This window comes from Pelmatolapia mariae, linkage group LG17 (assembly GCF_036321145.2).
Source record: "Pelmatolapia mariae isolate MD_Pm_ZW linkage group LG17, Pm_UMD_F_2, whole genome shotgun sequence".
NCBI classification, from domain to species: domain Eukaryota; kingdom Metazoa; phylum Chordata; class Actinopteri; order Cichliformes; family Cichlidae; genus Pelmatolapia; species Pelmatolapia mariae.
The window spans coordinates 3,250,115-3,275,656 of NC_086242.1; the positions used below are offsets into that span (position 1 = coordinate 3,250,115).

The 25,542-nt window shown below is 41.0% G+C and overlaps 1 protein-coding gene across 2 annotated transcripts in view; it reads left to right on the forward strand.

Annotated features, from left to right (window-relative positions):
* The window catches only part of etv6 (ETS variant transcription factor 6), a 29,899-nt gene continuing 4,357 nt past the window's right edge, over nt 1–25,542 (forward strand). Inside the window, exons 1-4 of one of the 2 annotated variants that reach the window (XM_063500988.1) lie at nt 1–354; nt 4,072–4,201; nt 20,660–20,824; nt 23,885–24,019. In XM_063500988.1, coding sequence (XP_063357058.1) covers nt 325–354; nt 4,072–4,201; nt 20,660–20,824; nt 23,885–24,019 — 460 coding nt within the window. In that variant the 5' untranslated portion in view covers nt 1–324. The remainder of the gene's footprint in view (nt 355–4,071; nt 4,202–20,659; nt 20,825–23,884; nt 24,020–25,542) is intronic. The other variant, XM_063500989.1, reaches the window with a different exon arrangement.

Sequence of the window (25,542 nt, forward strand, 5' to 3'; positions counted from 1 at the left end):
TCTCTCTCTCTTCGGTCTCGCTCTTCCAGGAAGGGATTATTAACCAGCGCGCTGCCGACATGTGAAGGGAAAACACACGCAGACAAAAGAAGTTTTCACACCGACGACCACGCTATGGACCCGGCCAGCGAATAAAGGAAGGAGGAGGAAGAAAAAAAAGGAAAAGAAACGGGCTACATGAAAAAAACAACTTCTCCCACAAACACAAGCCGAGCAGTCGGGCTGCCGCTCGCGCTGCAGCTGTGCGGGTTTCTATAAGAAAGGAAAGAAGATAAAGAACAGCGCGCGACGGAAAAGTGGACGGAGAGAAGTTGACTGGAGATAATGTCTGAATCCTCCTCCGCTGCGAACAAGGTAACACTGTCCGCTCACCCTCCCCTTTTAACGCACTCCCTCGTTTGTCTTCAGGGGACAATTTCAACTGTTTGGTTTGAGTCTCCGCTGCGTGTGATAGAGCCGCCAGGGTTGTATCACCTCCTGCAGACGGCTGTACAGCGCCATTCAGTTTGTTTTGCTAGTCATCTGTTGCTCGCGGCTCCACGCTCTGAGTTCGCCTCCACTCTGCTCATGATTGGAAGAAGTCGTGACTCTGTGTGAATTACCGACCCCCCCCCCAAAAAAAAGTAAGCAGAGAAAGGGGGGCGAACGAGTTGCAACCTGCATGTATCTGTAGCATCAGTAAAAAAAAGGCTTTTCCCCCTTTAACTATATGAGCTGAAGGTGGGTGTTAGGACTGCAACTGAAGCAGAATTTAATGGATAAACAAATGCTTGTTCTAGAGCTGAATTGAACTACACATTTAAAGACAGTGTACGGTGGAGGGGGGGATGGTTGATTTTTCCTGCCTTTTTTAACGACGAGGAATTAATCAAAAACAGATAAATAAAAAAAGGGAAAGGGTGCATTAGAGGTGCATGCATCCTTATGCAGCATGATTCAATGCAAATAATTTTTTTTCTGATAGCAACTGTCTGCAGGCAAATGCAGGCTTTTAATAAAGTGCACCAGTTGTGACATTTTAGGCAGATACAGATACCAATACCGATATTTTATATATTTGTTTAAAAAGTGTTTTTTATTCCTTGGGGTCCTCAGTGAAAATAAAAGAGAGAAATATTTATAAGAAGCGACTTATATGTTTTAAAGGCCTTCACACAAATTTGGAACAGTTATTTTATCGACCAACATACAGCTAGCTAACTACAAACAACTAACCGATACTTATGCTAGGCCAATGTTTACTCTGTTTTTGTTTGTGTGTTTTGTGTTGTTTTTATTTATCCTTTTTTAAAAGGATATAAAATTAAAGGAATAAAATTATTGTCTGAAGAAATTAGATCCCTACCGATTTATCTGTTGGCCGGTACTGGGCTATGTTAGCTATTTGCTGGTCTATTGGAATTCACATTAAAAGCAGCTGATTTAAAAAAAAATTGAAGCTGTGTCCACACTGGAAGTGATTTGCTTATTGTGCATACCTTTAAAGCTGGCACTTGGTTACTTGTGGACATTCCAGGCTCCAGTTTTCTAGGTAAGCGTTTAATGCATTTACTACCAGGCTATAAGTCACTGGGTGGTATTCTGCGTTCTCACTGATAGTTACTTTTATTGGTCGCCTAAAAGTTGAGCTTATATTCATTCTGCACTTTGAATACCTACAGCTGGTACACAGCTTAAAGATGAGAAACACCCTTAAAACGTGTTGTGAGTGTTGACATTTCGTAGTGTGACCTCTAGAGGAGACTGCATTTTTAAAAATCTTTAAATCGCCAAATATCGCTATTGATTCAAAAGAAATAAGTGAACTATAAAGACTTTGGCTAAATGTCTGACGACAGCGTAATAATGTAAAACTGATAATAAAAGTAAATGTCATTGACTGCCATCAGTTTCGGTGAATGCGGCCAATATCAGCTGATATATCAGTGCGTCTCTAATATTTTGGCTTTTGTAGCCGGTGGTCATACTACATATAAACAATTTAAACCCACTTTGTTTGCCAAGAGCATGTTGTGATCTGTGCGATCCATCGATTAATCAGTAATGAAGATGATACACGGTTGCAGCATGAGGACAAGGAGACAATATTGATCAGCAGAGACTGAATGCTAAAAATAGCTGATTAACCTCCAACAATTTTCAGATCCGATTATTGTTTTTGTCACACTAAAACTGGCTTTGTGCTTTTATTTTTGGACATTAGTCAAAAATCCAAGTCTATCACTGTAACTGGGACATGTAATAATAGAAATATTATTTGAGGTGCCAAGGTCAGACTGAAATAGCTCAAAGCAATGCGCACTGTCCAGTAACTGAAAACGAAAAACGATGTTTTGTTTGTGAGGGACGTCTGCTCATTACTGAGTCTGATGTCAGGGCACGATTGCCGAGGAATGATCAGAACTTCCCTCTGAGAACTTTTACCGTCAGAGCAAGAGAGAGGACGACTCCCCCTCACCTTCGGCTCTGTTGCAAATCACTTTCGGTTGGTCCCAGAGGTCGCGTTTTCACAGACCCAGGCGAAGCTGTGTGAAGACGCAGGCAGCTGAATTTTTAGACAGCTGAATGTCAAGAGAAAGGCCTTCTGCCTCTGAGAGGAGGACATAGAAGACTGGAAGATTATTGCTGGGGTTCCACAGGAAATTCCTGGTACATGTAGTTGTTGTGCAGGTCTCGAAGTAGCTGGGTGGTGACAACAGGCTGGAAGGTGAAACGGCAAGAAAAACAAAAACAAAAAAAAACTAACTAAAAAAAACCCCTGAGCTTCATTTCCTCAAGAAACTTAGGTGGAATCATGCTTTGCAGGAAAGGAAACCAGTCAACAGAAAATTACAGTTAACTGGAAAACCTCATACCTTTAGCCTGCGTTCGGTGCACGCCATAAACAGTAGCAGAGCTGAGTGTCTTAAAACGTCAGAGCATCGTGGAGAATACAGCTGCTTTAACCATTTAATGTTGCACAGTGTTATTAATACAATCAAAGCAGTGTGATTTACAGAGTTCAAACCTTGCAGATTTCTCATAAAAATGCACAAAATCTTTACATTCGAGCAGCAGAAACCAGTGAAAAACTCCCATTGTTGCCTGACTATTGACTGAGAAATTCTTAGGAGATAGGTGAGACTTTCAAAGATCTGAATAACATAAACTATTTACTGACTAACCATGAAAAGGATTTTTGTGTTGAAAGGAAAAGAGACATTTTGTTATTATGTCATTTTAAAGCTTTTGCAAACCGCAGTGAACCATCTGAAAGAAAACAAAGCAAATACACAGAATTCGCTTGCACGTCCATACAAGGACGCTGACTAACAATTGTGTTAATTATGTCCTGATTGTTATCTAAAGATATTTATGTGTAGTGTGTCTAAATTCCCAGAAATCACTGAAAAGGATTGTTTCCTTGCAAACAGTGAAAACTCCAAATGCATGATGTTAAAGTCATGCATTTCAACATAACAACTTTATTGCTCTACCGTGTTGATATGATTAATTCTTTTCTAGATTAGTCCAGCAATAAAAGTAATGCTCACATTTTGACTCATCAAGTAAAAATGAAAACCAGAAATGCTGTTTATACTGGACAATTTCAGGACGATGCTTTTAAAATCCGAAAAGCTGTCATTGTTCAAATATGTGACATTTTTAACTGTTTCTGAATCTTTAATCCATGAAAAACCATATAGATTATTCAGTTTGTCTTTAACAGAAAACATGATTTCTGATTTAAATCCACCGTGGTCGTTGACAACCAAGAGCAGGAGAGTCTGTGGTCAACATCTTGTCCGTCAGTGTATTGCTTAGTTTAGGACCTTAACTCAGTCCAGTGCAACACATGTCCTAAAGCATGCATGGCATTCTGGGTATTTGGATGTCCAGAAAGTGACTTCACAGCTCAACTGGCCTGAGCATCAGTTTATCAGGCGCACAGTCTCCTCTGTGTACCGAGGCTAGCCGTTAGTGTGGGTGCACGGCGAGGTGAGGCGAGTCGGCGTGGTGCTGTTTGGGTTCAGGGCCGGTGCATTGCAGAGCTTTGTGAGCCATGCTTTGTGTCTCTGTGTCTATTCATAGCAGGAGAGGAGCTCTTTCAGTCCTTCCGCGAACCCGCTGCCAAACTCTACTTCCTCCCCCGTCCATGCTCCCGCCGCGAGGCCAGCCAGCCGAATGGAGGACGAGCCTGCCAGGCTGCCTGCGCACCTGCGTGAGTCACACTCTCTTGCTTACACACACAAACACACACGCACACACACAAAAGGATGACCAGTGACTCCCACATGCATCGATCAGCCGGTCATTTGAACAGGACAGATTGATTTTTGTCAGTGTTTTTGGTATCTTGCTCTGGAAATGTTTCCGCTTGGTCCTAAGTGATGATCTGGGAAACCAGATCTGAAGTTGTCCTCATAATTTGTTCAAAAATCCCTTGTCAAGGCAAGCTTTTTTTCTCTCTCTCTCTCCTGCTGACACAGTTTTAACTTCTGGAGGTGATGGCATCGGAGAGTTTAGGTCAGCAAGCAGAAGTAATGGACTATCAAAGTGAGGACATGAATAAATAAAAATAGTTAAAACTCATCACATCCAGTCAGGGCAGCACACTCGCTATTATCACCGCATGAGTGCTGAGCTGGTCATGCTGTGTCTCTTAGCTGGGAGGCGTTGAAGCAGATCTGGGGTCAGGCTTTTAATCACACATGCTTCCACTGGAGCACAGCTGACTGACCTTCTGCACTGCAATAACAGCTACACAGCAGTCAGGTACGGACAATATGGACCAGAGAACATACAATACAAGGAACCGTGTTTAAATTAAGTCTGTTCAATACACAAGATCCTTACTTTACATGTTGCCTGATCAATGAATTAGAGGAGTTCTTAAACATCTTTAAACGTAACATCCAAACAAGTCCTTGGTCACCAAGTGGCTTAAGGATAAAGTGTTTACTAATATGAAAACATTCAGTTATTTAATTATCTTAAAAAACTGTGCACGCTCACAGGTGGCCAATCTACTCCTTTAAAATGAGGAGATTAGACATATCAGACATCTCTATAAAGGGATTACAGACCTTTGGTTAGCTAGCTTTATAGATGGTATGCTGGATATCAGGAAGTTTTCCTGTGTTAGCAAGTAAGATAACTAACACTAGCTAACATTATATTACAGGGGGCAGTTAGCCAGCTAGTCTTTCATGTTCTAGTTAGCTTTGTTGCATTTATGCCACTACTTAGCCGATCTCTGAGTTGTACAAGATACACAATGTTCAGTTATTAATAATGATGTATCATTATTGATTTGGCTGATGCTAGTTCTCCCGCGGTGTATGAGCACGTGTGCAAAAGGTGTCATTTAATAACTTAAAATGAGGTTGTTGAAAGAAAGCTTCTATAACTTAACTTTGCTAGCTCTATGGTTATGTTGGCACAACCGTATCTGCTCTTCTATACCCTGCAGCTTGTTGTATGTAATGTTGGCAAACTTACATTTCTTATAATTTTGATTATTGCTAATCAAAATAGGCAGCATAGAAGGTTTTTGGTACCAGAACATTTCTGACTTCTGTTTGTATCCAGCAGTATTGATCAGCCATATCAGAGTGTGCTTTGGCTGCAAAAGAGCAAGGCAGAAATGCTAATCTAAATGCAAATCTAAAAAACAGTTTCTCTAATCTGATCATCATTTATCTTTTTATTCATTTTTTTTAATATTCGTAGACTATAAACAGTTTCTTGCTCACAAAATTGTAAGTCTTAGTCTGAATAGGAGTTAAACAGTAAGCCCTGAACGTCTTGATGCATTCTCAATCATCCAGGAAAGTAAATCTCCAAAAGTTGATTCTGTTCATCTGGACGTAGCGTTTTGTGGGAGAAACGTTTTGTCACTCATCCAAGTGACTTCTTCAGTCTCAGCTGACTGCAGGTTTCCCCAAACCTTAAGCCCTGAAACACTGGCTGTAGCCTGGGGTCACTGTTAAACATGTGTCCTCCAGAGCACACTTGGAACTAATCTAAAAAGAATAACTTGGACTACATCATTAGGTAGTAGCAATTAAGTTTCCAGATTGCGAATATGCAAGATACAGTCCTGAAACTCTAAAGGTGTGTTTCTGAGGTGACGATGGGTCTGGTTTGAGCCACCAGTACTAACATGCTGACAGCCATTGCAGATGGCTCTCGTGGTCTCTGGACACCCTTTATCAGCATTTATCACTGTATCACTGAATGGTGAGGAAAGGTGATTTTGACACAAATAGAAAACGGATATCAGAACATTTTGACATGGACAACTCGTGCAGTATCGTGGATGACTCAGTCACAATTCTACAAAAGCAGGAAAAGCAGGATTCTGTTATTTGAAAAAAAGTTTTTCTCTTCAGTTTTTTTCTGATTGTATGACTTTGCATTTATTGTGATGCTTTAAATGTAAAGTAGACTAAATGTGAACATATTTGTGAGATATGAGTCAGGCGGCTTTTTTGTGGAAGCATTAATTTTTTAAAAATCATTTGGGTGTCTTTCCTTCTCTCTGTTCGTATCAGTTGAAACCAGTTGAAGAGCTTCCATCTACCTTACATGGTCAGCATTGACACAGCCTAGTCTTTCCAGAGCCGTGAAGTGAAGGGCAAGGTGAAAGTGACTAGCCGGCTTTAGGTGAACCAGCAAAGGAAAAAGTCTGATGAAATCTATTTGGGAACAACTTGGTGAAGCAACTGGGTGACATTCACAGTTTTACTGGACTTGAGTTTGGTTGCATCTGCTCATTCATTGCTTGCCCAATCATAGAGGGGGCGGGGTTGGAGCTGTGCCAAGAGATAGGCTAACAGTTCAAAGACTAACCCTGAATTGCTTCATTGGTGCACATGTCAATATTTAACCACTTAGTTTTTCTCTAGCCGGTGTGGAGTTCAGGACTCTTGGCGGGGCGTTAGGCTGGGTGTCAGGCTGAAGCTGGATGAGATGCACAGGAAATTCCCTCAGCCCACTTCCTCTTTTGTATTGTTGCAGAAAAAGGAAGAACGCTCAACAGGTCCGCATTGGGTTTCCTGTCGAGTAAACTGATGGGTCACTTCACATCCGCAGACATGTGGAAGTCGAACTCTGTTTTAATCAGATGTCAAGCACAGTTGCTCACGCAGACTCAGACATCTGCAGGTCGTCTTTCATTTTTTCTTCTGCAGTGTTTAGTTTATGTCTGCTGCTAAAGGGGATCCACTCTCCTCTTTCAGACAGCCAGCCACACGTCTTTGTCACGGCTCACAAGGTCTAAAACACCTCTGCTCGTCCTTTCTCTTCCTTGCTATATAAACACACGTGCTGGAAAACAAGTCATCCATTAACCCCCGCACTCAGAGGGAGATTTATTCTGACGGTGGGGGGAGGAGGGGTGAAGAGGGAAGGAAGAGTGAGAAGAAGGAGGAGGAGGAGGAGAGAGCGGAGGAGGAGAGGGGAAAAAAAGACAGAAAGAAAAAGAATGAGGGAGGAAATTGCAGTGTGGGCAGAAATCCGCCTTCTCCATTTCCTGGGGAGGAAGTGGATTAGATCGGGGAGAGTTGCAGCCTGCTCCTCACACTAAAGAATGCTACTAGGCTCAATTTTTAACCCTTTCTGTCAGACGTCACTGCAGTACGCTGTAAACTCTAACACGGTGTGTTTAAATTGTTACCAAATGCAGTATGTTAAAACTTGTTTATGTCAGTGAATGAATTTTATTCATTATGAAGACATTTTTGGGCCAGAAAACGTCAAGTTGTAACTACACGCTGGCGTAATATAAAAAGAAATGTATGTAAAGACACAACACACATCTGGAGTAAAACGAACTAAATAAAGGGATTAAAAAAAAGCAATTAATCTTTACTGAAGATGCACTCATCTTTGGATTATAAACTCTGCATAACATGTTTAATGACATGTTTTGTGACATCATATAAAGCAGTCAGATTTAGTTTTGAAATGCTAACAGGTTTGATAGCTTGTATATAAAAAATAGATGTGGCTATCATGATGTTATTCCTTGTTATTTGAACCACTACTTTGAAACTTAAATAGTCTTTTTTTGCACCCTTGAGTGACCATATGTAGACAAAAGCCTGCAGTACTGCTATTATCTAATGCTAGTAAGCTTAATTAGCAAGTCGTAGGCTAATTAATGCTAAAAAGTCACTCCAATAAATAAATTCACTCATTAAAACTAAAGCAAAGGTTTTTGGACCAGCTGCTGGTATTGCACAGCAAGCTGTGTGATATCATATATTTCATTTAAAAGAAGTGAAAGAAGATTACTCATGGAGACAAACCCCCCCAAATTTTTTATATTAAGCCATAGACATTATTATTGAATTATTTAATCTCTTAATTTTGTGTATTTCAATTGGTGCTGTACAAACACTGACTCGTATTTGAAGCCAGTCTCAAGTGACCTTTAGAATAACTGCCACTGAGACAACATAGAGCCTTGGTGATACACACACATAGTCTTTGACCAAGCTTAAAGGTGCTTGTCATTGTCATTGATAATTAGATGGGAAAATCAGACCTCTCATGTCCATCTCTCCAATGTACAACTTTAGCTAGCAGCCAATTAGCTTAACTTAACGCTCTAAACAGAGGAAAAGTAGTTTGGTTAGATCTCACAGTTAACAAAATCTATTTATCAGCAACTCTAAACCTCGCTAATCAACACGCCCCATCTTGTTTGTCTTAGTAGCTTCCTGAATTATGCAAAGGTTGCCTGGTAACCACTTGTTGGCAACATGATTTCTGGAAGTTATTATACCCACCTAGCTGCCAATAAAACTCCAACCTGTGTTTTTGCGAACAAGGATGTGACTGAGCTTTTAAGACGCTGGTAGGTGCCTTTGTTGCCACGGACAAAATTAAGCTAGCTGTTTCCCCCATATTTCGAATTTTTATGCTATGCTAAGATAATCTTTTACCTTTAGCTTTGACTATACCACACAGACATGAGAATTATACCAGTACAAAGTGTGTGATTCTCAAACCATAAAACCGTTACAATATTCCTTTTGTGGTGTTTTTGAGTTTTTTATTTTATTTTTGAAGACTTTAGTGTTTAAAATGACATACAATAACACATTACGCCTACAGGAGCTGCTTAGATTTTGAAACCCATGCCATGAAGCTCCCAGTGCACATTGTTTGTGCTGATGTTCATTTCAGAGGGAGTTTGGAGCTCTGTAGTTATTTAGTCAGCAAAGCTTTGACAACTTTTACGCACTATGTGCTTCAGTACCCAGTGACCCAGGTGTATAACTTTGGTCTCGTACCTTATTGCTGTGGTTGCTAAATCCACTATAACGCTGCAGTACCACTTTCAGCTGCTCCTGGAATATCTAGGAGGGGAGAAGTTTCATGAACTGACTTGTTACAGCGGGGTATCTTATTACAATGCCATGCTGAAATTCACGACGCACCCTTCCACTAATATTAGTAAAGGCAGATTGATTGGCTAGGTGCTTGATTTTGTAAACCTGTGGACAAGGGACTAAAACATCTGGATTTTAAAGATTATGAGGTGTGACCCAATACTTTTACCCATATCGCATATCCTATATAGTGGCATTAGTTAGAAGGAAAAAAGTTATACTGTGTACATTTCAAATCTTATCTCTAGTCTTTGCTTTTATGGAAAAAACTGAATTTGTTTATCAAAAGCCCAGCTAAAGCTTGAATAATTATGCAATGTAAAGTATAGAAGTAAAAGCTTGTAACAAGTGTGAGTATAGGCTGACTGACGAACTTATGGCTCAGCAGTGGTTGCACATGGGTAGTCCATTGGGACCTTTGGACAACAGACGCTACAGTTAGCGTCTGTTGTCAGAAGTGGGCAGTGTCAGAAATATGTAGCACAACTGGTCTGTGGGCTATTCAGGTTTGTGCTGTTGTCGGTCCGTCAGCCAGCTGCAGAGAACAGTGAAGTTATAACATACGAACACAAAGTTTGAAACAAAACGTATCCAATCAGCCAAGTTCTATGCTTTTTGAGTTGTGCTTCCTGGTCTTTGATGTATTTTTCATATTTCTTCCATTCCTGGTGATCTTTGCCGTTGCGCCCTATGCCTATTCCAAATTGTCGTCCAATCAGCATTTGACCAGTGCATAACATCACTGAACAACGCTCAGTACTGCACGGAAACACGTTTGCGTTGGTTGAAACCCTGCTACAGTTTTTCAGTAAATGGTTGAAACAGACATGCTTTGTTGGAGCATGTGTCAATGAAATGCTTGGACTTTGCTTTGAGAAGACATAAATTGACTTGATCCTTTTTTGGCTTTAAAACAAGCCATTAAAGGAATAATGCAGCAGTATTAGTCTGTCAGTAGACAAATGTGCAGCTTTAAACAGCTAGCGGAGGAGTGCCGTCAACCATCCATGTCCTTTTGTTTTCTTTAGCTGTTTGTGTGAAAGGCAAGACAAGTTGTAAAAGAGCGCGCGCACACACACACACACACACACACACACACACGTAATGAATCCATGCAGATGCTAACTGATCAACTAAATTTGTTTGGTTTTTAATTCAATCGCAACCCAGGCAGTATCGGCCAACATGGCGCCTACATACTCTGAGAATGACGCAAATGAGGGTCTAGTCACTGAGATAACAGTGAATTATTTAAAGGTCTGTGACACACAGCGATTATTTTTATTTATTTATTTTATTTTTTACAACAAACACTAAATACAAAAGAACTCTGGCTGCGACAGTAGAAATATCTTCCCCGATGATTAAAAAAACCCTCTATGTCCATGGAAACAAGACTGGCTGGTTTCCTTGGTGTGTGTGTGTGTGTGTGTGTGTGTGTGTGTGTGTGTGTGCTCACAGCTGGGTTTGCACTATGCGTGCTTGTAAGAGTGGGTGGATGAGTGTGAGTGAATCTTGTGTCTTTGTGCAAAGCTTGCCAGAGGTAGTGTAGGTGTATACTGTGTGTGCATGTGTGTGTGTGTGAGGGGGGGGGGGGGGGGGGGGCGCGTGTGTATGACTAAGTGTATGTATTTGTGTGTGTTACCATGCATGACTGCAATCCCCCACAAGCTTCCTTTGGTCTCTTTCTCACTTTGTGGTATATTACCCATTTTACTGCTGTGGGGAAATTGGTGTCACAAAGCGTGTGTGTGTGTGTGTGTGTGTGTCTGCGTGTGCGTGCATGTGTGTTTGGTCTTTCTGAGGGGAAATTTCCTGCCCCTGGAAGCAGCTCTTGTCCTCAGGAATTTCCTGAGTGGGCAGACGGCGCTTCCTGAATAAATGTTGTTGTTGATGGTGTGTGTGTGTGTGTGGGTCTATGTGCATGTTTTAACTCCTCTCTTTTCTTTTCTGAAAGGGAAACTGTTTTCACATGCCAGCGAGTGAGCTGAGCGCAGCCCCCTGCTCTTCCTGTCCGCGACACACTCCACATGGCGTTTCTAACAAGACGATGGTGGTGGTGGGCTTTTTTTACTCGAAACATCATGAACACACACGTTTTACACACTGATTGTGTGTTAATCTCAGCTGCAAATAGCCCACGTGACTCGAATGCATTTCCTCTGGATAAATGTCCAGTTAATGAAATTCCTTCCATGTGCTTTTATTAACGCTGTGTTTGGGAGATACTTCCTGCCAAACAGGACGTGATTGGGCTTTTTTGAAATGTTGAGCATGGCCATGACCTATTGACCTTGATGACTTATGATTTTTAAAAGGAAACTTTGCAGAGTTGATATTTTAAAAAAAAAAAAAAGAAGAATTTTTTTGAATACAGACTAGTTTAGCTTATTTCCTTTATTCACCTGGATCCCAATTTTATTATACTGCAACTTGGTGGCATTTCATCCCGTCAGCTCTTCCCTAACAGCTGGCTTGCTGAGCAAAGCTGGTTTTTGATACCATTAAGTTCAAGGAGCAGGTTTCTTACTGTCAGAAGAACAATTTTGGAGTCATTTTTGACCCAAAATGTATTCGACCCTTATATTATAAAGGCAACACAAGCTATTAAGTATAAATTAGCATCTAAGTATTACTAATAGGTGAAAATAGTTACAATCTTTTACCACATGTGACTAGACTGGGGCAAGGTGTTTATAAGAATTTGGTACTTAAACTTTGGAATTATTAAATTTTGGAACAAAAGTAATGGAAACTGTCGATTTAAAAAAAATAAAACAAATTACCACCAAACAATTCCTGGAGCAATTCCAGGGTTTTCTTGGCTCAAAATGTGTTTTTGAGGCGTGATTACACACCTACACATGATGGGTCTGCAAAGACTTCTTGCAACTTTTATTGAAAATAACTCCGTCATCTCGTTGCTGTTTGGTCGAAGCCACAGGGATCCAGTGGAGATGCAGCAAAGACATGCAAAAGAGACGCAGGTTTGCGATCCCTGATTCACATGCTTGTTCAGAGAGGGCATATGTCTGTATAGATTCTCAGTTATCATGGTCGTCTTAATACATTGGGGAAAAAAAGGCAACTGGTCTTCAGGTTTTTTTGGAAAAAGGCTAAAAGGTGAGCTGTCTTCAAAAAACTTCCAGTGGCCTTCTTTTCTAGCTCGTAACACTTCAGAGAGGACCTTGTCCCCGAGGTTGAGCAGACTCCAAGGCCACAGTATTGAGCCTTATAATGGCCCCTCATGTAGTGAGTTGGCCCCTATAAACATAACCAGGCTCCTAGAAACTCACCTAGGTAGCAAGGACTACCGTTGGTGCAGTCTCTAAGACTATGGAGTGAGTCCATCAGTGGAATGAGAGCCTACTTGGAAAGGCAGCCGTTGCTCTGTTATGTTTGTCACAAAGAAGAAAAGCATGCACACACCTACCAGGGAACACCCGCGTGGACATATATGCACCTTGCTCGAGGGCAATAAACGCTTTCCCCCACCTTTGTGTAGTGTTGGCGCAGGTTTCCAGCTTTTTGTGTTTTACCAGTACTTACAAAAAAAAACAAAACACAGTGGAGGATGGAAACAGCAATAAACCTTAATGATTTGACAGATTTCAACTGTCACTAAAACTCATTAAGCTTTGCATTGTGGAAAAAGACAATTTGCTCTAGATTAAATCAGTCAACATTAACGGTCACACAAAATGTAATCTGTGACTGTCCCTGTGTAGTTTGAGCTTTAACTCTCTGTCATTACTGAAACTGCTTTCAGGAGCGACAGACTTGATGCAAACGACTCTGAGGTTTCGCAAATAGACACTGTCTCATTTTAAAAGAAGAAGGTATGCACTTTGCATTAGATATGTTGACACGGATAAATCCTGCCCTCCCATTCTCCACATGCAAAGAAGAACAGGAGTACTGTGCTTACAGGGTGTGTATGTGTTTCAGACAAGCATGAGCCTTTTGATTTAGTTAACAAACGTCTTTGAAGCTCCTGCATTTTCAAAAAAAAAGAAAAGAAAAGAAGGGAGAGGGGAGGGAAAAAAATTGGCTTCTGAACAAAAGGAAGAGTGGCAGTTGACGCTGAATTCAGGAACTAGCCTACAAGAGCCGGCTTGCTCCTGTGCTTAACAACAAACTATCAAAAACAGGCCGTGCTACTTCCTGGCCATAAAAAGTTTAAGTGTGATTGATGATCTGTTTTATGTTTGTTTTGACTGGATGAAGTCCAGTTTTGCTGGACGGGGACAGGCTTGTGCATGCCGGAGGAGGAAGCAGAGGATGAATATGAGAGGTGGTGGGGGTTGGTTCTCCTGGCTGAAAAGTAAAAGTGTGTGTGTGTGTCTGTGTGTTTGTGTGTGTGTTCGTTTGGAGGTGGATTTTTCCCTGCCGCACCCACCTGACAGGGAATTGATGTACGGTGCAGAAAGTGTGGGGGTGATGCAGTGTGTGTGTGTGTGTGTGAGAGAGGAGTAACTGAGAAAACGTGTCGCTTCTATCCACATGTCCCTGAGTCAGGGTGTCAGGAGGTCACAACTAACCCGCCTCCTCCTTCCTCCTTCCTCCTCCTCCACTGTCTGGAGAAAGAAAACCTTTCCTCCATTGAGATAGCAAGACCAATATCCGCCTACTTCTGCTTTGAGAGAAAAGACAAACATTTACTGAAGAACTGAGTGACTAAGGAGCTCTGAGTTTAAGAGCAAAGTCCCCAGCCTTACTGATGCGGTTGTGTATTTTTTTGTTGTTTATTTAGTTATAGTTCATCCAGGTCAGGCCAAGCTGAAATTCTCAGTCTGAGAAGTGTGTATATCAGTTGTGTATTTTTGTATATATCTAGACTGTTGAAAGTCTGGAGTTTCTGACAGAAAATAATATCTGACCTGACTTTCAGATCCTACTATGACTCAAAATATAGCATGCAAGCAATTTGGTTCCAGTTTTACAAATGAAGAGAAAGGAAACAGGTCCCTCCAAAATGTGATGACGCTCAAACATGACTAAACACATTCAGTCAGCAGCTGTTTGTTAATAGTTGGAATGAATGCATAAAACTTTTTAGAAAACCTTGGATCAATAAATAGCAACAGTTTTTTTTCTATTCTCTTTTATTTTTCCTCTAATGGAAATTTTAAGTGAAACTGATTCTGGCATTCTCATACAGAGACTTGTATCTAGCAACCAAACTAGAAACAGGGAACACAAAATGTAACACAATAATGCTTCAAATTGAATTCAATTGTCCAAATATAATAACAAAAAGTGCTTGAAAATGCTAAACCTATGCAATGGATTTTCCTAAATGTGTTGTTGTTCTGTTCTATACAGTCATACCATGAATTTAACTACAGCACGTTTGTGTGTGAATGGTATTGCAATTTGTGTCCTATTTGGCGTAAGTTGTAACATTGTAATGTTTTACAATGTTACAAAAAAATTGCAATAAGCTCATTAATTTCTCTTGCAGTGGTAGATTGAAACAAAGTAAAGCTAGCTATCGCTGATCTGTTGCTCTAACACAGTACTTCTCCTCAGTAGGCTTTGGGCCAGTACTATAAAGCTGTAGTATTAAGTTTGACAAAGTTAAATTAAAATTTTAAGTAGAACTCTTCACAGTGGCAACACCCTTAACTCCGGGCAACAGCATGGTTGTACTTGTGAATTCCAAAGTTAATAGTGGTATGCTACTATTCGGAGGTTTTACATTATAAGTAAATAGTAGTTATGTTGAAGTCATGGTGCTTGAGAAAGCTTGCTAACAAAATAACAGCCATTAATGACAAAATGATAATCCTTTAAAAGACAGCTTAAGTGGCACAGCTGTGGGACAGGCGTAACAATCTGAAGCTTTTTCTTTTTAGCTAGTCAAGAAGAAAAAAAGAGATGGTTGTCAAAGTTTTTAGCCAGGTGAGAAATCCATAAGCAGGACAGGCAGAAGTGTGAGCGATGGTGAGACGCACGCAGCTGATCTGTGATTCTGGACGGGACCTTTTAGCTTCGCAGCAGGACGGACCTCATTAACTCGTCTGGCTGAGAGGGGAAGCTGAGGGCTTCTGTACCGCAACAACGAAACAAGATACCAGTGATCTCATCCTCCTCTTCCCTTCATTCATCCCAAGCGCTCATGAGTTGCCTTGGCAACTTGTGAGCTCCGTGTGTGTATGTGTGCGTAGTGAACATTAGCGGGGGCCTGAGAAACCACTGAGTGAAAATTATGTGTCATCAGAGAGGATTAGGAGCCCACGGTTTAGTCGAGGGTTTGAGATCCTGCTGCTGTCGTGCTTGAGGGTTTTACTCAGTGTAAACGCAAGCATACGCTCTCATGAAGACTGTTAACCTGAGATGCAGTCGGCAAAGGCAGGCCAGCGACAAGGGGGACTGGAATTGATTTTCTTCCCGCAACAAATCTGTAAAAGATTCTCTGACAGAAAACAACCAAAAAGGACAAATTTATCGTCTCCAGATAGCGCGTGGAAGTATCGAAGGAACAGAATTTCAGGTTCAAAGGAGCTCGCTCTGTTCTCCTTCCACTTGCAGTCCATGCCATCCATTTTCCTTTCCACTTCTAAGTAAGCAAAGGATGTTTGTGTCTTAGCGTTTCCTGTCCTGTTTAGAATCAGTTCCTGTCTACATTACACGGATATGAGATGCAGAACAAGATCCTGAAAATGAAACTTGAATGTGAATCAGAAATTATCCATGTTGAAAAAACATCAAAGTGTTCTTTTGTCAATTCAATAAGCATAGAAGACAGAAACATGAGAGACAATGATGACTGTGAATGATCTGCAGCTCGGAGAAGCTTTGGAAAACTAATACAGAAACTGGTACAGTTAAAAACATCTCCAGTAAGACTCGATTAATGAATTGTTTGGCTCATATAAAATCCCTGCTTTGGTTATGTGAGCATTAATTTGGTAGTACCACCTTTCATTCATGTCCCAATTTTCTTATAAAGTCATTTTGGCTTGGCCTGTACTGCTCTGTTTAATACCGTTATGATACTTATTGCCTTCTCTTTGATATACATAAGTCTTACTGTGAATTGACAACAGCTTTCATTAGTTACCTGGCCCCATTTGTGTAATCCGTCAGAATCAAATAACTTGTGTTGACTTCTTGTCAAAGAGTCAGGATTTCATGGATAATGTCCCCCATAAAACTTAATGGGCGTCTAAGTAGGAAGTGATGACCTCAGAAATAATATGTAAATGTGGAACCAGTAGTACTTGACATCTAGGCTTTGGCTTCATCCCCAAAGGGGGGAGAACCATTCACAGTCAGCTTGCTGAAGAGATGGCGTTGCAGCTTTAGATGTGTGTTGTAGTGAGGGAATGCTATTTGACATGGACTGGCTGTAGTAACTTGTTTGATTTACCTCATTTTGGTTACCTTCACAGTGGCACATATTTGGTGTTTCATACACTTTGTTGCTTTAGTTTGTATTATTTCTTACACATTTTTATGATGTAGGTTGATTGGTGTCAAAGACCTTTATTGGCAAATAAACCTATGTATCCAGTATATATGGTGTCGAGACTCCTTCTTCATAGCTTCTCAAACTGTGTGGCATTCTGGATTTTAGCTTCTGGGCCAAATCCCAGTCAATGGCTACTTTTTTGTGTTCTAAGCTGATCAGTTTGTAGGCTTCTGCTCATCCTTTGCTCTTTAAGGATTGGTTATAGATCGTTAGTCCAATTTGGATCTCGGGGAGCTTCCTGGCCGTGTACCCAAATGTTTGTTGGATCATCTCTGAGCTACTTGCTGATTGCTTTTGCTTTGTAACATGGTGCTCCATCGTGCTGTAAAATGCACACAGTTTGAAGCTTGTCACCGACTTGTTGTAAGGACTTTTTTAGTCTGACCATGACCGTACATCCTCAGAAATCAGTACAAAGCAACGTAGAGCATGCATATGACTTTAAGACTGACTATGACGTCCTACTCTGTGAGCTCCTTCTCATTAACTGCATCGTATCTGTTGCCTTTTTGCTTGGCCTTCTTCTCTTATGTCTTTGTTTAGTCCTCTTGCTTTTGTAGTTTTATCCGATCTGCCCTATGTTTTTTTTCCTCGTCACCCTTTCACACACAATCCACTGCTCTCTCTGCTCTTTCCTTTCTGTTTCCACTCTCCCTTTTTTTTCTCCATGTTGCTGCTGTCTGTTAATAAGCCTCCCGGCATTGCTCTCTAACCTTACCGCAGGAAGTTTCCTGTGCTGAAACAGAGCCCACGCTGCATTGCTTCCTGGCAAAGTGCGTTGTGGGATGCGTGTATTTGGGCCCCCTTCTTCCGTCTTCTCCTCCCTTCTGCTCCCTTTGCTGCTTCCTCCTTTGGGCTCTGTGCAGATGGCTGAGGCCGGCAGACCGGATCTCGGAGGGGTTTTGGCAGAGCAGCACCTCTCTCCGGCCCTGGAGAGAGCATACCACAGCCATGACCTCGTGACCTTGGCTGCACTGCTGCCCGCCTCGGCTTCACTGCTCTCACAAGCCAGCCACGAGGGACAAACTTACAGCTGGTGTATGCAATGCGGATGGCAGTCTGCTTCATTATTGATACGAAGTCCATGACATAGTCGTTTCGTAGTATTTTAGTGGATTCTAGCTCCATCTCTGCTATGTTATCCATTACTAACAGTAATTTAAAGTAATTTACAGTGGGAAGATATGATAGCATTTTACATCACAAGTGTATTCAGCTTCAAAGGACGAAAGTGACATATTCATTGTCACACATACTTCAGGCAATAGGAAATGTAGCCTCGCTAAGATTTCTGCTGTGGGCCAAGAAGCAGCTCCTATGAAAAATGCAGAGACCAAGTAAGTAAGCATAAGAAATACACTTCCTTATCTGCCCACCACTAGCTCCTGTGTTTGTAAAACACCTGTATCCCATTCCCTGACACTTTTGTGGGATGCCCGTTGACAAGCTGAGGGTCAGAGCTTGACAGGCTGTGTGCAGTGCTTCAGATAACCTAGGCTTTCCCGGGCCTTATCGGTGGTGCTCGTGCCACTATCTGAATACAGAGGTCTAGAAGGGAAGGCAAGAAATAGGAAGCTGACAATCTAGACAGGGTTTCATTTTATATTGATTGCTCTCTGTGAAAACTTCCTTTGTTTGACAGGCGGGGGGGAGCTAAAGTGGGGCGGGGGTGGCTGGCTGAAAGTGAGCACTAGGTTCCTATTACTTGTGTGACAATGACATTGGCAGCCCAAGATAACAGCTGTCCAACTCCCAGAGGAAGTTTTTGAGGCTGGGTGATAAGTGTGATGTAAGAAATGAGTAGTTCTGCTCTGCGTGGGTGTCATGGATGTTCTGATCGGACAGTGTTGAAAGTCTGTGTTTGTGTGTTTCTATCCTTGTGAAAGAGAAGAGGCGAGCCTGAGTCATACAGTAACTCATTGGGTTACACCAACAGTAGAAAATGATATGAGGTGGCAGGATCTGTGTCCACTGAAATAAATATGGGTCAGTCTGTGTGCGTCCTGTTATGTGTCTTAAAAATAATCACAGAGGCTAAATCAGCCTCAGTACTCAGAAACTGGTGTTAATTTACTGTGATAACACTTGATCGAATCTCAATAACACAGCAAAGCATATTGGCATAAGCTACAAAGCCTGTGTGTTGTTTGCCTATGTAGATTATATTTATGGGAATTTGGTCAATTGGTGTATTTTCTAGGAATATTTCTAATATCTCGAGTCTGGATTTTCCTAAGACTGTTAGAGGAACAGCTTCTAAAATAGTTTCTCATTAGCTTCAGCTGCAGTGGTTGGTAGTCGTTTAAGTTAGCCATATACTGTTTTATTTTTTTGCTTATTGGCTTTAAACTGATCCGCTTCCTAAGTGTGATGTCATGAGCCATTTCTGGGTCCAAATGCCCTTGAAGCAAATAAGCAAGGAATAGGCAGCGAGAGAATTTATGAGGCTTAGCGGTATTGGAAGTTAGCAGTACTGACAATGATTTGTAAAAGCATTAAGTAACCTATAAAATAAAATAGTTCAATTTCAGTATTTTTTTTTTTTTTTTTTATCATTTCGCTATCCAGCGCATTATCGTTACTTAGGTGGTTAAAAATAAGCAAATTTCCATATAATTACTTTATTTCTTACAGTAAAATTCCAACTTTTTAATGAAAACATTTAAGCAAGAGGCTGTTTGCTTTTTAATTTAGTCTCTTCTTGAGCTTTTTTCGCTATGCTTTTAGTTAATATATCATCTTTAGCTTTTAATTTAGTAATGGTAGTTGCTGCTTGTAGCTGGAAGCATACATCTGTATTGCATTCTAGGTAAGCGAAGTAAGTCCTACAATATCACAAACTACAGAAATATTCATCCTTTCTATATAGTCTCACTTATATTTTCACCGGGATTCTTTGTTTAGCAATCTAAAGGCTAAGTTTCAACCACAAGAAAAGCTCCAATCAGATGTTTAGCTCCAGTAAAGTTAGCGCTACTTCTGCAGCAGCTATGATGTTAAAAATCAAATAACTCTGTACGGCTTTCAAGTGAGGCCGAGCTTTCGGTCAGATATTTGACATTTTTGCAGTCTTCTCTCATCTTTCTTCATCAGTAAAGATGCAGATGTTTTACTCCTCTTCCCACGGCAGTGAAAGAAACATTTGCAAGTGAGGAGGAAGAAAAACAGATACTGCCATTCCTGTTTCCCCTGCTCTTTTCCCTCCATGTGTCCTTGTCTTTTTATACACAAACTAATAAACTGTCTGTCCTCTGATGTGCCTGTCTGGAGTTCGGAGAGCAAAGAGCAGGACAGATCAGAACAGATCAAATAAAATAAGTCTGGCAGTCTTTCTGCTCTTCCCTTCCTACCTTTTTTCCCCCATCCCTGAGTCATTCTGTATTCTCCCCCTTAACCTATCATCTTCTAATCTTTTATTCTAACCTCCTTTCCCTTTCTGATGGTCTCCTCCTTCATCTTTTTTTCTTTATCTCTACTGCCGTTCCCGTAATCACTCCCTCCTTTTGGCTTTTATCTCCACTTCCTCAATATCCTTTTTAGTGCCTCTGCCTCCTTCCTTCCTATCCCCCTCCTTCCCCTCCTCCTTTCCTCCCTAACCCTGTCTCCCCTTCCCCCCTCCTTTCCTTCCTGCCTTTCCTACTTTCTTCCCCCCACCCCCACCCCCACCCTCACCACCACCAGCACCATCACCACCCACATCCTTATGCTGCTTCTTCACTGAACTCATCTTTGTTTTCTTCCATTCACCTCCATTTTATTTCTTCTTTACCTAATCCTTTCTTTTTCTTTCCACCTCCAGGTCTGCAGCCAGTCTTTTGGAGCAGGGACGACGTGGCCCAGTGGCTACGATGGGCTGAGAAGGAGTTTGCCCTGCGCCCGATCACCAGCGGTTCTTTCCAGATGAATGGCAAAGCCCTGCTGCTGCTTACCAAGGAGGACTTCCGCTACCGATCCCCTCCCTCTGGTACTTCTCTTTCTACACGCTTTTATTTTTTTTCCGTTTTGAGGTGCAGTCTAAGCTCGGAAAACTGGAAACATCAGTGAAATGTTTAACAAATGAGTCACTTAGATAGATTCCATTAGATATTTGTGTGCTCCAACTAGAGCAGGACTCACTCTGGAAACAGGGATTGGGAAGAAAGAGCGATCTTAGATGATGGAAACGTTGGACTAGGTGCAGAAAAACATGAGACTATGCTTTTGTTAGACAAAAATACTGACACTTCGGATCACAAAATAGGAAAAATGACTACAAACAAGTAGTCAATGAACATGCTGAAGTGTAGTTTTGCAGTGTTTGGCTCGATTGACCCTGGTTTGCCATTCAAACCGACAGTAAAGATAATTGTATATGAAAAGTGATGCTACTGCATAGATCATTACATCCTTTTAAGAAAATCACCTAAGAGGACGCTTGAAGAGCACGTCCTCTGCCAAGGTCGATGCCCTATTTCACACAGGGAAGTAGAAGAGGGTTGTTCCACATCTCCTCCAAGTTTCACGAAATTCAGCCTGCTAGTTTTTGCATAATCCTGGCGACAAACACGCAGACAAACAAAGCTCTCATACTGGCAGAGGAATAAAGTCAGCTGGAGCAGGGGATGAATGGTAGCAGGGCGAGGTGACAGTGGAGGGAGGCAGCTGTTACAGCAAAGCTGCTGGAGGGGAGGAAGTAGGAGACGGTTGATCAGGAAGTACAAGGCAACCTCAACTGTCACCCCGGCAACGCCAGCGGCCAGGCGCATAAAAATAAAACAACAGTAAGTGTTTTCCCCTGACAGAGTTGGAAATTTTACTCAATTGCTCAAGGAAGTACACGATGTGTGATTTGGGTCAGGATGATGAGCAGGCTTGCAATGCAAAAGATATTGTGGATAATATTTAAAGTAATTCATTCGTTAAATTTATAAATACTTAATTAGGTAATTTATGTGGACAAATATAAAAGATTCATTTATTAATTTTAATTTAGTTTGTTCTTTTTCTACATTTTTCCTTTCCCTTGGGTTTTTTGGGGATCTGTATATCAATGGGTTTGGTTGTGCCATCCACTCTGTATAAATTATAATATTGATCAGCGGAGTCACGTCTAAATAAGTTGGTTTAAGTAACAGTTGCTCTGTTCAGAATATATACATCCCCCTTTTCCTTTTAAAGGATATTGAATGTTGTCAGTGGCTCTGGTTATAGAGGGATGAGAACCAGCTGACAGCTGCTGTCGGGCTCGTATCAGGATGTTTCAGCACTATGCAAAATGTTCACATCCTGTCGAGAAATCGAGGTCTGGGAAATACGTGGAAAATAAGATTCATCATCGTTACAGGTTTTGCATTTTTTTCTTCCTTTTCTTATGCGACGCTGTGGTCGTGGTGTTGGATGGTTTCAGGAGCTTCAGAAACACACACACACACACACACACACACACACACACAGCGATAAGACTGATCATATTTCTGTACAAGTGGTTGTTCAGTCGTGCTCTCACTGTAAACGTCAGTTTAGGGAACAGAGCACATTTTTTGGCTAGTGAAGTATCCATTTCCTCCTTCGCGTGACTATAAGGGTGCTGTTCCCATCAGTCCCTGCTCTCTGCGTATTTCTCTTTTGTAGAAGCTCTAAGAATAGAACATTAAAATAATAGCCTGAGTTTTTTTTTTCCTGGAATGTTATAACCTGTTACCATTGCAGTGACATGTTTGGACTTGAAAACACCTATTGGGAAACCTGAAACAGTAAAGATAGTGCTCCAGGATTCCGCTCTGACAAAATGTAAGATGGCAAGACAGTTGGGCAATTTCTAGTTGGCTGTTTGGGATGATTTTGTTATTTTAATGGTTTAATGAACTGCCTTTTATGCAGTTTAAATCACAAATAGGTGATTTCCTGCCCTCGCACATTTCTGCAGAAATATGTGCAATCACCAGTTGTAATAGTACCAGTTGGAAAATGTTATCACTGACCCCTAACACTTTTTACAGTTTCTTTAGTTTGCTGGTATTTGTCATTCATCGTGTACAGTTTGTAGTTTTTAGACAGAATCCAAAGCTCTGGTTTTAAAGCAGCATATTAAATACAGAATCAAAGCAAACACCAGGAAGCAGGAATTTTCCCCACGGTGTAAGTCGGTGCCACAGAACCAGAAAGTGAGAACTGAAAGGGGTGTGTGTGTGTGTGTGTGTGTTTGTTTGTGCATGCGTGTTCACCATCACTTCCTTTATGAGAATCATTTCCTCGTTCACAAAGCCTTTGAGATGGTGTGTGTGAAGGCAGTGCTCTGCTAGAATCACATCCACTGTACCTGTGCTCATTTGTTAACAGTGTAAATATTTTGGCGCGCCAGGAGCGGAGCTGTTGCCGTTGATGTTCGGGCAAGAAAAACAGCTGTAAATCATTCAGTGAACTTCCTGCTCGAGCTTTGTGCCTGGTGTCGCCACTGCAATATAACCACTTAAAGGAGGACACCGGGGTCATATAGACTCATGGCTCATTTACTTTTGTCAACACATAGTTGTCGTTATCTCCTAGATGTCCTGACGCTGTATGCACTGTAGGTATTTGGATTTGTCGAGCGCATTTTCTTGTTTAACAAATCCAAGCTTTTTGCACCCAGAGAGTTTCTCTTGTGAAACTAAATGTGCTTTTCATTTGACTAAGCTAATAACTGCATTGTAATGTTTTATCTGCTCTGTGGAAGAAAAAATACTTCTGTAAGAGGAAACTGACTGGGTAGGGTCACCCGATAGGGAACTTACAATTCTATACCCTCTGGGTCATCGGGGTAAGGTGTTGAATATCGAGGAAAACGTTTTTCTAGGAACAAACAAAGTGCCAGGCTGCTGTATCGTAGAAGCACCTCTCTAAATTTATTCCGTTATTGCTCAAGTTCCACACTGCCTGGAAAGCAGAGAGGAGAAGAAGAAGTGGAACTGGAGTCTGTGATGCCAATGCTAATTTCACCTATTATGCAGGCGTAAAACGGCTACCAGGAGACGCATGGTAACCTCTGACCTTTGCATCTCTGCAGGGGATGTCCTGTATGAGCTGCTGCAACATATCCTGAAGCAGAGGAAGTCTCATGTGTTTTATCCGTCTGCTTACTTCCCTGGGAACTCCTTCCATTCGCTGCCTGAAAGCGCTGTGCAGCACCTGAAGCTCGAAGGTCAGTCCAGTAAACACTCCCCCGCCCCCTGTTCATGCATACATCACATGCATAGAAAAGTTAAAAAAAACAATAATGCATTCTCATTACAGCAGCTTGTCTGCATTACCCCTTTTTTTTTTTTTTGCTAATAGTAAGCAAAATTATTCTTTATTAAATAACATAATTCCAATATGGAGCTGGTGTGCTGCATTTTCAGAGTTTTATTGTATAAAGATGCCAGATGTCATGATAGATGGTGATGCTTGTGCCCAAACTGTCATGTGATATGAAAAATTAGAAAATATAATGGAATGCATAAATAACTAGCTGCTGAAATGGGTATACAGTATCCAATTAACTTGAAACAATTCATGTATGTACAATTTATGTACATGTTTTGTATAAATAAATGATTTCTGAGCACCCTTACAGTCATTGTCAGTGTCAAGAGTAGAAGTATAAAATACAGAAAGTCAAATTGAATTTTATATCTATACATTTTCCTCTTATCCAGTTCAGAGTTGTGGTGCGGCTGGTTTATCACACTTGTCTGAGTGCTGGGGTGCGCTCTTGCCAGTCTGTAGCAGGTCTAACGCAGAGAGAATATTCATGCTCACATTCACACCTGTGAAAAGTTTAGAATCACAGTCAATCTAACATGCATGTCTAATACCCAGAGAGAAACATGAATATAGTCATTCTTTTGCTCTTTAAAGCTTAAAATAGTGCCGATACTATTGACAACTAATGATTAAACTGCTCCCAAAAATTTCTGTCCCCTGTCAGACACTTTGTTGAGTCGGTGCTTCCAGCACGAGATCAACAGCAGCTACATTACCACTGTAGTTAATGCGAGCCCAATTTGTCACAACAGCATCTTAACAAAATCTTAACATAACTACAAGCTGTTGTTTTAGAGATTTTTAAATGATGTTTATCCTGATAAAGGTTGAAATAATATATGTTAATGTAAAATTGTCTTTACACTAATTTAGGAAAAGGTGGCTTCCTAGACTTAGCTGCCACAATAAGAATGAATAGTTACAATGGAACTGTGATTGTAACTCATTTGTTTTGCTGTGATAACGAATCGAATGTAAACTGAACTAACAGTTGTACTTTTCACATCTTCGTTGAACACTGAGTAATCACTCTGTGTGGGCTGGATAGAGCAGATGAACTCTTAAACCAAGTAACTGAGATAAGACCTTCTTTAACATCAACAACCACTTTCGAAGTTTCGAATGAAGCTGCTTATGAGAGTCAAACAAAGATCGTTGTGCCATTGTTTGACTTTCTAAGAAATTTCCCAACTCTGGGAAAAATAAAGTGCATATTATCTTAAAATAGTAACAGTTTGTTGGAAACAGTGCTGACATTATTATAAGTAATGCATCTTTGGCTCCATGATATGCTTTTTAAGAAATAAATCATATTTCTGTGTATCAGGCTACATAAACCCACGTCATTAGACCAATAACACAATTATTGCAAAAAGTTTTTTTCCTTAAAAAGGCAACACTGTGAAACAAAACATCTGA